Source organism: Orycteropus afer, unplaced genomic scaffold, assembly GCF_000298275.1.
Source record: "Orycteropus afer afer isolate SDZICR_OR568_19922 unplaced genomic scaffold, OryAfe1.0 scaffold00466, whole genome shotgun sequence".
Lineage (NCBI taxonomy): Eukaryota > Metazoa > Chordata > Mammalia > Tubulidentata > Orycteropodidae > Orycteropus > Orycteropus afer.
Genome location: NW_006922053.1, coordinates 1,592,114 through 1,603,580, shown reverse-complemented (window position 1 = coordinate 1,603,580; position 11,467 = coordinate 1,592,114). Strand labels below are relative to the sequence as shown.

At 59.0% G+C, this 11,467-nt stretch overlaps 1 protein-coding gene across 1 annotated transcript in view; it reads left to right on the top strand.

The window, feature by feature from the left end:
- The first annotated feature begins 664 nt into the window (after positions 1-664).
- TCF3 (transcription factor 3) overlaps positions 665-11,467 on the top strand; it is a 39,908-nt gene continuing 29,105 nt past the window's right edge. The window contains exons 1-2 of the mRNA XM_007954567.1: positions 665-736; positions 5,032-5,104. Of these exons, the coding sequence (XP_007952758.1) occupies positions 665-736; positions 5,032-5,104 (145 nt within the window). The remainder of the gene's footprint in view (positions 737-5,031; positions 5,105-11,467) is intronic.

Sequence of the window (11,467 nt, the reverse complement as noted above, 5' to 3'; positions counted from 1 at the left end):
GGAGTGGGGGGCTTCGCCTCCTGTCTCCTGGACTTTTTCCGCTGGATTTGGGGGTGACGGCCCCTGGTGTGCTGTGACAGCTGCTGGGGGGATGTCACCAAATTTCCCCGGGGGCGGGGCCTGGGCCGCGCCGCCTCCCCTTGCCTTGGGGGAGGGGCGTGGGGAGGCCTGGGGGTGGCTGGAAACAGAGAGGAGGCTTGGGAGAGGGCTGCAGGGAGCAAGGGCAGCTCCTGCCCTGCCCCCAGTTTAAATTTTGCAACGTGATTCCATGGTGGTCACTGAGGGGGTTTAGGGAACTTCTATTCAGACTCCCCCTCCCTTGTTCGTAAGATTCCCCACAGGCTCTGGGAGGGGGTCCCAGGTTCCCCCCTGGTCCTGACTCCCCTACCTTCACCTCCAGAGTCAGAGAGGGACTCAGGTTGGGGAGGGAGACACCCCCCGCCCATTGCTAAGCCCAGAGCCCCAGGACAACTTGAAGGGGCTCGTATTTAAATCCGTTCTCACGCCCCCACTTGTTCAGCTGCTGACTCCTCTCCCTGCTGTCCTGTGTGTCCCCCTGTCTGTCGGTCCCTGCCTCTTCCCACCACCTGCCACCACCCAGGGCTCTGTCTAGGCCTGCGGGGCCTGCCCTGGCAACCGTCCCACCCCCTTTTGCTGTTGGAGAATGAACCAGCCCCCAAGGATGGCACCCGTGGGCACAGACAAGGAGCTCAGCGACCTCCTGGACTTCAGCATGGTAAGGGGGACCCCGGGGCCCCCCTCGGCCGAGACCTCTGGGTCATCCCCCAGGGCCTATGGGAAGGGTGTTACGGGGAAGGCGTGTCTGCTGAAACCGCTACCAATAACTGATGTTCAAACCCTTTGGGGTGAGAAGGTCCCCAGATGGGCTTGGAGGGGTTTGAGTACCCCACAGTGGTGTCTGCAGAATCAGGGTACTCGGGCCTTGTCCAGAGGCCCCTGTTCTCAGGTGTTTGCCCAGCCACAGACTGGGTCCAAGCTACTCCTTTAACAGGCGAGGAGATTGAGGCCCAGAGACAGAGGGGTGGCCCAGGGCCCAGGCCCCTCTGTGAGCTGGACCTGGAGGTCACTTGGCCTTGACCTTCTCGTACTGAGCGTGACCAGGGTCCTGTGCCGGTCACGGTGAAGCTGACCAGCGCCAGGGACCCTGAGTCACCAAAGCAGGCGTGTCCAGCCCACACAGGGATCCCGGTCGGGGAATCTCCGATGACCCACTTTTTCGGTCAGAGGCAATGACGAGGTTGTGAACTGGATAGCCAGGAGCCTGAGAGGGTGGGCAACAGGGAAGAGACCCCATGAGGTCTAAGTGGCAATCTGAGTTGAGCCAGCAAGCTCAACAAGTAGTAGCTGCTGGTATTATTACTGCCGTCGTCGTTGGAAGGGAGTCCCGTCCCCAGGATGGCCTGCTTTGGGGCTGCACAGGTAGCGGCTCACTGAGGACCAGCACCCAGGAAGCTCCCCGGTGCTGGGTGCCGGTGGGTGTCTGAGAACTCTGGGCCCAGAGGCCTGGGTCGGCCTGTTGGAGCTGTGGGGAGGCTCATCAGCATTTCCTTGCAGGACTGGGGAGACCTTTTTCTCCCCTTTTGGCCAATTCTCTGAATTCTGTCCCCCGCCTCCCCCACCCTAAGCACCCTTCGGGTATGAAACAGTGGGGGGGAGGGGTGCTTTCAGTCTGATTTTAACCCTCCCCTGGTGAGCACAAGGCCTAGGCCACAGAGATCTGCCAGAAACAAAAGTCCCCAAACCGAAACGCCACCAGTCACTCACCTCCCCCCACCATGAAAAACAGCTTCGAAACGGAGGGGCCGCAGCGCCGGAAGGGCCACGCCGGTATTTTTAAGCCCCATCTTATTTTTGTCTCCCCGGCTGAATAAGCAGGGGTGCAGCGTGGTTGTTTTGTCAAACTGACAAGTCACGGGCTGGTGGCCTGGAACAGACGGACTTGGGGGGGCGTGACACGGGTGCAGGTCTGTGAGACCCGGCCCCTTCGCATCTGCACCCTCCTCTCCCCCAGCACTGAGCCCCCAGTCACCGCCCTCTTCTGTCCAGAGGGTCTGGGTGTCTCCCTGCTCTAGCTGGGAAGCAGCCTCTGTTTCAGAGATGGGGAGACCGCTCTCCAGGCCACCCCCGCGCCACAGCTCACACCCCTTCTGTCGCTCCATAGCCGCCCCATCCCGCTTACCCCAGGAAGGCAGGATTGTTTATTTGGAAGGACTGCCTGGTTAGGCTGAAGCAGAAACACCCCTGTTAATGGATGTCTTTGTGGTGTTTGACGTGGAGGAGAAGGACCCCCATGAGGATAGATACAGAGAGAACGCAGTCGGGCCCTGACATCCCACCTCGGCTGTGCGGGCTCGAGGTCGCCCGGTGTGAATGGGACGTGAGCTGAGGTGCTGCCAGGACCCTGGGTCAGGAGGGAATTCGCTCCCCGGACAGTCCAGGCACGTGTCTCACAGTGTCCCAGGCCTGAGGGATGTGGCTTCTCAGGTGAGGGGCCACAGGGAGGGCTGGTGCTGTGACCTTGGCCTCTCGGTCTGGCTGTCTGCTACTGGTATGCTACCCCCTGAACCATGCCCATGGGGAGGATGCCCCTACCGTGCCCAACACTCCACGTGCTCAGAGCCACGGGTCCACTTCACAGCCGGGAAAACTGAGGCAGCCAGGCCAGGTTTAGGCTAATCACGAGGTCACAGAGCTCTTGGGACACAGTCTGGTTCCCTTGTGGTAAGTGCCACATCAGCTCAGTCCCTAGGGGCCTGGAGGCCAAAACAGATCAGAATGGATGGTGCTGCCCTTTGCCTCCTGCCTCCTTAGTACTCCTGCCTCATGGCTGACCCTCAGGACCCTCATCCCCTGGGAGTCCGTTTGCCTCTGGTCCGGGCGTTGGCCCCTCTCCCAACCCAGGCCTTAGTTTCCCCAGTGGGAGAGTGGGACCTTGGAGGGAGGCTTACCAGTGGACACAGAATCCTAGCTAAGCCCTCAGGAGAGTGGGACAGAGCCCAGTCACCTCCCTGGCTTGGCCTCCACCTTCCCATGAGTCCCTGTTCCTATTGCCTCTGGGCCTCGTTCTGCCCTGGAGAGTGGGGGCGTGGGCCTTGGGCTACACTTCACTTCCTGTCAGAGCAGGGCACGTTTAGGGGGCTGTCGACCACTCCGCAACCAGACCCCAACCCTGATTCCGGCCATGCTTATCACTGGGACCTTAAACCGAATCTTTAAAACCCAGCTCCTTGGAGCAGGATAGGGGTGTGTTTTGTTTTTTCTCTGGCAAAAAGGGTTTGTTGATGTTGGATTTTTCAGTTAATGCTGCTAAGCTGTTTAATCTTCAAGGATTTAGCAGTGGGTATGGGTGAGCCAGGCGGGAGGGAGGGTGTAGGGCCCATGCCTAACGCCTGGAAGAGCCCCTGAAGCAGCCCCCCAGCCCTTCCAGCTTCTCTCTGCACACCTGGGGGCAGCCCCTCTAGCTTCTTGTCAGACCCCTTGGCCCATCCTAGCTTTGCCTCCACCTGCTCCCTCTTGGAGCCTCAGTTTCCCATTCTGGCAAACAGCCAGGCCCGTGCCCATCCTTCTGGGGTGCTGTGAGGACCACAGAACAGCCACTAAGCCCAGATCCCAGTCCGTTACCCTCTCAGCATGGGGCATACCATCTCCCCATAGCCCCGCTTCACAGGGTTCCAGGTGCATCTGGAACAACCAGGACGCATCAGAACATCTCTCACTGGACCTTTACAAGGAGCTTCCCTGCTGACCTTTGACTGCGTGCACCTGTCTCCTCTGAAGAACCTCACTTTAAAAGAAAAAAATGCTGCTTACAACCTTGTATTTCTTCCAAGGGTGGTGGTGGTGGTTGTTAGGTGCCGTCGAGTCGGACGCAACTCATAGCGACCCCTCCTTGGGTTTCCGAGGCAATATCATTACGGAGGTAGATTGCCCAACCTTCTTCTGAGGAATGGCTGGTGGGTTTGACCCGTCAGCCTTCTGGTTAGCAGTCAAGTGCCTTAGGCACTATACTACCAGAGTGCCTTCTTCCAAGGGTAGATGGATTGTATTAATTGCCGTAAGGAGGCTCCCCCCAAAACAAACATATAGTATAAATGACAGTTTCAGAATTCTGCTAGACACTGGTGCCCTCCCAGGGTGGCTTCCTGTGGGCGGGTCCCAGGAGCCAGTCAGGGCCTACTGGCACTGGGGTGGGCTTTCTCCTGAGGGCTGGCAGATCTGAGCAGACGTTGACGTGGTGGGAGTCCTCGTGTGCTGTTTTGTGCCCTGGACCAGCGGGGTAGCCTCGTCCTTTCTCCCGCTCTTTCTCATCATGATAAGGTGATCCACCTTAGGCACTGGTAGTTCCGCGGTCGACACTCCCCTTCCGTGTTCGGGAGCTGAGTCGGTTCTTGACCGGCGCACCTCGTGTGAGCCACTGCCCATGTCTCGGCGGAGGCCTGCAGGGTTGCTGGATGGGTTTCAGTGCAGCATCAGGACTAAGACTGGGAGGACAGGGCTGGTGATTGACAGTGACTGGACAGGAAGCCCCGAGGAGCCCAGAGGCCTGAGCAGCAGCTGGTGGTGGGGTGTTCTTGGGACCAGGCGGCGTTTGGGGGTGGCGATGAGTCGGGGAGAGCTGACGGACAAACAGGCAGCAAAGCACTGACTGGCCCGCGTTTTTAAGGGGGCGTCTGTTGTGTTCACGTCCAGTTTTCCCATCACCTTCCACAGAGACTGGGTGCCCCCAGGCAGCGTCCCCCTTCCCCTCCATCCCACCCCGAGTCTGAGCCCCCTTGGGACCTGTGGGGACATCCCAACTTTGGGGAGTGACTGTCTGGGGTCCCTTCACTCCCTTAGGGTCCTTGATGAGACAGGAGGAACCAAGACAGGGCAGAGCTGTGTCCTGAGTCCCAGAAGGTCCCCAAACTCCATCCCTCCTCTGAGCTGCCAGGGTGTCGAGGCTGCTGGGACTGTTGTTTTTTTTTTTTAGCCACCTGCCAGCACTCACTGTCCTCTTGTCTTTTCCTGCAGATGTTCCCTCTACCTGTGGCCAATGGGAAGGGCCGGCCTGCCACCCTCGCCGGCAGCCAGTTTGCAAGCTCAGGTAGGATCTGCACGTTGAGCGAAAAGACAAAGGTGCGGGTAGGATGTGGATGGGATACAGAACCCAAGCCCCCTGAGCTAGCGGCCAGGTGCCAAAGGAGGCAGGTGTTGGCAGGTGCTGCAATTGGTCACATGCACTTGGGAATGAGATCCATCAAGCTTCAGAGGATGCCAAGATGGGCCAGTCTTTTTTTTTTTTTTTTTTTTTGTGATTTGGGTGAAAATGTACAGAGCAAATTTGCTTTCTGTACCGTAGTTGACATGCACTTTGCCTCATGACATTGACTATAATTTCCCACAATGCAACAGCTCCCCTCCCACTTCCTCCCAATAGTCACCTCTTCCTTGTGTCCATCCCTCCATGCACTCCTGTCCCCTGAGCTGTCTCCCTGTGCATAAGCAGCCCTTCTTTCTCCCATGATTGTTCTCTCCAAGGAGTGTATCTACGTGAGGTAAATGTTCAACTCATATGCCTGTATTTTGTTTGGCTGGAAGCTACAGGTGTGGATTCAATTCCCGACCTGAAGGGCAGCTAGGGGCTATAGTCTCAGTGGTTCCACCATGCTCTATTGGACCAGCAAACCTGGTCCCCCCAAAAAGGATTTTGAGTTTTGTTCCACATTGTTCTTTCTCTCTATCCAGGATCTCCTACATAGATCCCCTTCCAAGTGGTTGACAGTGGTAGCCGGGCACCATCTAGTTCTTCTCTCATAGTCGTATAGGCTGAGGATCACATGGTGTACCAGTCGCTTGGACCGATTGTTTCCATGAATCTTTGGTTTTCTTCATTTTTCTTTGCTCAGGACGAGGAGAGACCAAGATGGGCCACTCTTAATGTCACTACCACTGTGGCAAAAGCCACTGCCCTTTGGGCTGCAGAGAGTACCTGGCAGTCAGCCCAGCAGATGACGTAGGCACCTCGCCTGTCTTGTGCCAAGGGGGCTGTGGGGTCTGGTTCTCAGGCTTGGGGCTGTCTTAGGATCCTGGTCCCGAGACAGAGTGCTCCCACGAGAAAGGCCAGCGTGACGGGAGCCTTTGAGCCCCTCTGGCCCTAGGGAAGTCCTGGCTTCAAGGCCCCTGGGTGTCCATTCCATCCCACCGAGGGAAACTGATACCAGCGGGGTATGAGATGGGACCCCATCCTGTAAGCTCTTGGTCAGGCCTAACTTCCCTGGGTATTCTCGTTTGAGTACGTATTAGGCACTTACTGTGTACAGGGACTGGCTGTAGGCTGGCCACCTGTCTGTGTCACCCTGACGCTGAAGGGCTTCCTGGGACATGGGATTTGGAGTGCTAATACTGGGGTATCCTGGGCAAACCAGGACCAGGAGGTCACCCCAGCCAGACGTGAGTGCCAGCGCAGTAGCAGGTAGGTGAGGAGAGACAGCAGGACAAGGACCGGAAAGTGACACGTAGGACAGCGGTGCTGCTTGTATGGGCTCTAGTGGGATCAGGTGGCCACGGGGGGGGCAGGGGGCCCTGAGGAGGGGGTACTTGAGCAGAGCCCTGGAGGAGGGAGTGAGCCGGGTGAGCATGAGGGAGCTCTGCGGGCTGGTCCAGCCAAGCTAAGGTCCTGGGGCAGGACTGGGCCTGGTGAGTTGCAGAAACAGGAAGGAGGCCTGAGTGGTCGGAGTGGAGGACTGGAGGGCAGGGAGAGACAGGCAGGCCAGGCAGGGTCCCGTGGGCCACAGCTAGAGGTCTGTCTTTTCCACAGGCAGTGGGGAGCCATGGAGGATTGTGGACAGAGGCAGGAGGAGGTTGGACGTGCTTATTGGGAAGCCCTGGGGCAGCTGGCCAGGAGCTCTGGTGGTGTACTGGATAAGGTATTTGGCTGCTTACCAGGTCAGTGGTTCAAACCCACCAGCTGCTCCATGGAAGGAAAACGAGGCAATCTACTTCCGTAAAGATTTACAGCCTCAGGGAATGGTTAGCTATGAGTCGGGAACAACTCGATGGCAGTGAGTTTTTTTTTGTTTTGTTCTCTGGCTACTGGCAGAATTTGAGGGGAGCCAGTGTCCCTGGGTCACTGGTGGTACGAGGGTGGAATTCCTGTCTCCTCTTCTGGAGATGGGGGTTCGGTTCCTGGCCGGTGCGTCTCCGCCCCCGTCCGTCTGTCTGCGGGGGCTGTGTGTGGCCATGATGCGCAACAGGGCTTAGTGGGGCTTCCAGAGTAAGAAAGACCAGGAGGAAAGGCCTGGTGACCTTCTAGACACCAGCCACGCAAACCCCCAGATGCCGGTGGTCCAACCTGCAGCCGGTTGCGGCGACCGTGTGCTGTCAGGCAGCGCTTCGTGACGTCGCATACGCGGTCGCTGTGGGTTGGGGCTGACTGCATGGCAGGTCACAACAGCAGTGTCCCAGGGAGCCGTAAGTGGCCAGGCAGGTGTGTTCTGCCTCCTGTCTAGAGTCCGGCCCTCCCAGGCTCGTGGCTTCAGACTCTTTTCTGAGGTCTCAGAACTGGGCCCCCGGGCTGTATCTTGCTGCACTTCTGGGCTGCCACCGTCTTCAAGATCCCTGGGGTATCTTGTGAAGAGGAAGAAGTGTCCCGAGTGCAGAGAGGAGGTGGTTTGCACAGTGGCCCATGGTTTGCTCGGCCTCCTTGTCCCTGAGGAAGTGGCCGCAGGGCTGCCGGAGTCTCGCCCGGCGTGGAAATCCCCGAGGGCACCGACCTCCTGCTGGTGACACTTCCATGCCGGGGGAGGAGAGGACCCGGCCTGGCCTGGAGACAGTCAACGACACCCACCCTGGTCGCGGCCGCCACACCTGGCCTGGCGCTGGGAGGGGTCTTCACTCACCCGCTTGCCCGCCCAGCCCTTCCGCGGACCCACTGTGTGAAGGGGTTTCCCCCAGCGGCCCTGTCTGATCTGGCCTCTCCCTGGACACAAGGTCTGTACGTGTGAATTTCCCATGGCTTACGCAGCCTCCGGCGGGCGGGGGGGCATGCCCTCCGTCAACCCCTGGCATCTGGGCACAGTGGTCCAGGACCCCAGAGAAGCACATTTGTCGCATTTCTTGCCTGTGGCTGTTTGGTGGGTGGGATGGGGCTGGCTCTGACCTGGGGAGCCCGCTCAGGTGGACACATAGCAGGGCCTCCTGCAGGTTCAGTCCAAACGGTTTTGGCCGGGCCTGAACCGCCCGGTGGGGAGCTGTGGGGAGCTGGGGAGCCTGGGGCCCCCACCCCCGTGCCGTGATGCTGGAGCCTCAGTTTCTTCACCTGCACAGCTGGCGTCTTCCCCTCGGCGCGAGCAGAGGCTGCAGAGCACTTCACCAGCTGTGCGTTGGGGGCGTGTCACACGAGGGCCTCCAGGGGACCAGCCCGTGGGGGGGTGCCCAGCCAGCGTTCCCTCCCTGCGGCTGCCTCCTCGGAGCAGGGACCTCAGGAAGAGGCGGAGTTGCCGTCCCATCAGCCGGCCACCCTGGGGTTCGTCTCACCTGGGTCAGAGCAGACCCTGAGCACGTGGCTGAGAGTGCGCCCTTCCTCCCCTCAGGGTCTGCATCACCTTCCAGAGCCCGTGTGCTCTGCCCACCGCCCTCGGCCCCGACCCCCCCCCCCCCCCGCTGCCAGTTGCCAGGTGTCAGCCCTGTTCAAGTGACCCCTCGTGTGCCAGTGCAGAGGCAAGCTCCACAGGGCTTTCATGGTTTGGATTTTTATGAAGAGGTTGCCAGGCCTGCCTTCCGCAGCACCTCAGTGGGCTCAGACCTTTCACCTCGCGGTGGGGAGCTGAGTTCTTTAGCGTGCGTCGTCAGGGACTCCACCCCATTCTCCACGTTGCTCGTGACAACTCGCTGCTTGTAAGTGTATCTGGAAAGGAAGCTAGAGCTGGATGACTCGTGGCCAGGACAGGACTGTAAGGCATCTGAAAAGCAGCCTGGCAGACGCGGCGCAGCATGTGCAGGGCTGATGGGATCGGTGGCCGCTCTGCCCGGTCGCTGTCTGTTGGAAGGAAACCAAAAACATTGACGTTAAGAGAGGTGTGAAAGACGAGCCAACAGGAGGCAGAGACGTCCGTGTGACCCGGATTGGAGATTTGGTCACAGACGATAGTTTTCCCTCCTTTTGGGAAGCCGTCAGTGACAGACACGTGAGGCCACCAGAGACACCAGGAAGTGCTTCTTGATGGGCCAGGGGACGTGTTTTGCCTGTTCTCAGTCTTTCCCTGGCTTTCTGTGTTTGTGTCCCTGGAAATGGGGCCCATACTTGGAGGGGTCGTCAGATGCGTGGCAAGGCCCTTCTGTGGCCTGTTTGGTCAACGATGGTTCCTTAGGCTGAGTTTCTGGAGTCGACCTGCTGGGTCTGTGCCTGTGTTGTCACCTGGAAGATGCCCTCAGGTTTCCAGAGGCTCTGCACGAGAGCAGCCTCATCAACTCCCCTCCCGGGCGGCTCGGGGCTTCCCTGACGTTGGCTGGCATGGGCTACTTTGAAGGGTGACCGGGAACCTGCTGCTTCCGTGTGCACGTGTTCCAGGAGGGCTGGGAGGGGAACTTCTCAAGACTGGCTCAGTCCCATGCCATTTGTGTTCTTAGATTTATCTGGTGGTTGAGAGTGTACCCAGTGGGACACGGGCAGTTCTGTCGTTGCTCTGCCCACGTCAGTGACCCTGCTGGCGTCCTTCCAGCTGTGCAGCCGGTCCCGCCCTCCCTTCTGAGCTGCTCCTCCCATGAGGATGGAGCCTGTGCCCCTCAACTTCCTGTCTGACCTTTCAAGTTGATGTTGTCAGTTTGATCCCCTAGAGACAGATCTTAAAGTACCACAGTGCTCACGGCGTATCAGTTCTTCTTTGATAAGCTTTGACCTTGTTTTGAGGGCTTGGTCAACTTCTTATTTTTGGCTAATTCCTTATTTTTAAGTCAGATATCAGGAAGGTGTGAGTGTCCTTGGGGGTCCTGTTGACCCTCATCTGGCTCCTGCCAGCGGTGACACCTGGTGTAACTGTTGTATGACATCACTACCAGAAAGGAGATGCCAGAGCGAGCCACAGTTTGTTTGGGCTTCACTGGTTCGTGTGCTCTTCTGAGTGCGTGTGCGCGCGTGTGTGCGTGTAACTCACGTTGTTACCTGCTGTTGAGTGGATTCTGATGTATGCCGGCCATGTGTGACAGGGTAGAGCGGCCCCATAGGGTTTCTAGGCTGACATCTCCACAGGCAGACCGCCAGGTCTCTGTCCCACGCAGCTGCTGGGTGGTTAGAAGCACTGACCTTTGGTCTAGCCAAGCGCTTCCCCGTTTGCGCCCCCAAGGCTCCTGAGGGGCGTGGAGCCTTGTGAGGCTCTGCCACCCATGTAGATTCCTGTCCTCACCCTCAGCAGTCAGGATGCAGAGCGAGGGCGCCCCAGCCTCCCCGTGCTTTGTGGTTTATTCCTTCGCAGAAAGTGCCGTGTAAGTGGAGCGAGCCCTGCGGGTGCAGTTTGAGCATTGGGCTGCCGGCAAAAAGGTTGGTGGTTCGAGCCCACCAGTCTCTCTGTGGCAGGCATATGGGGCAGTTCCACTCTGTCCTCGGGGGCGCTGTGGGTCGGACTGCGCGCGAGGGATGGAGCTGTCTGAGCGTTCCCCACTCAGCGTGATTTGTCTGAGCTGTTGACTGTGTGGAGAGGAGTCCTCCCCTTTTGGTTGCTGGACGTGCACCATGTTAACGTGCGGCAGTAACCGTGGCAGTGGCTTACACCACTGTTTTGAACCTTTGTGGCGAAGGAGGTGCCGTTAGCCCTGTGTTGCTGATGTTGGTGCTGTCAAGTCAGCGCTGACTCACAGTGACCCCGTGTGTCACGGGGCAGACCGCTGCCTGGCCCCGTGCCGTCCTCACGGTTGTTGGCAGCCACCTTGTCAGTCCGCCTCAGGGAGGGCCTTCCTCTGCCTCAGTGGCTCCCTGCTTCACCAGCAGGGCGTCCTTCTCTGGGAACGGTCCCCCCTGGTAACACGTGCAGAGTGACGTGAGGCGGTCTCCCCATCCTCATTTCCAAGCAGCACTCTGGCTGTACTTGTTCTACTTGTTCCGGGACGGCTTTGCTGGTTCTTCCGGAGGCCATGGTGCACGCAGCGTTCTTTGCCAGTGCTACTGGTGGGGAAGCCGAAACACGGAGCAGAGTTCAGTAACCGTTCCGTCTCCTTCTGTCAGAACTAGGTCACCCAGCCTTTCCTCTGAGATGCCTCTGGTGGACCCGAACCTGCAGCCTATCTGAGCCGCTGAGGACTAACCGCCGTCACCCACGGATGGCGGGGCACGGCCCTGAGCTGCTGGAGCCTGTGCAGTGTGGACACTAGTGTGGCCCGTTTCCCTGGTGGTCTCGCCCGGGGCAGCGTGGGCGCTGGTGTGGCCCGTGTCCCTGGTGGTCTCGCCCGGGGCAGCGTGGGCGCTGGTGTGGCCCGT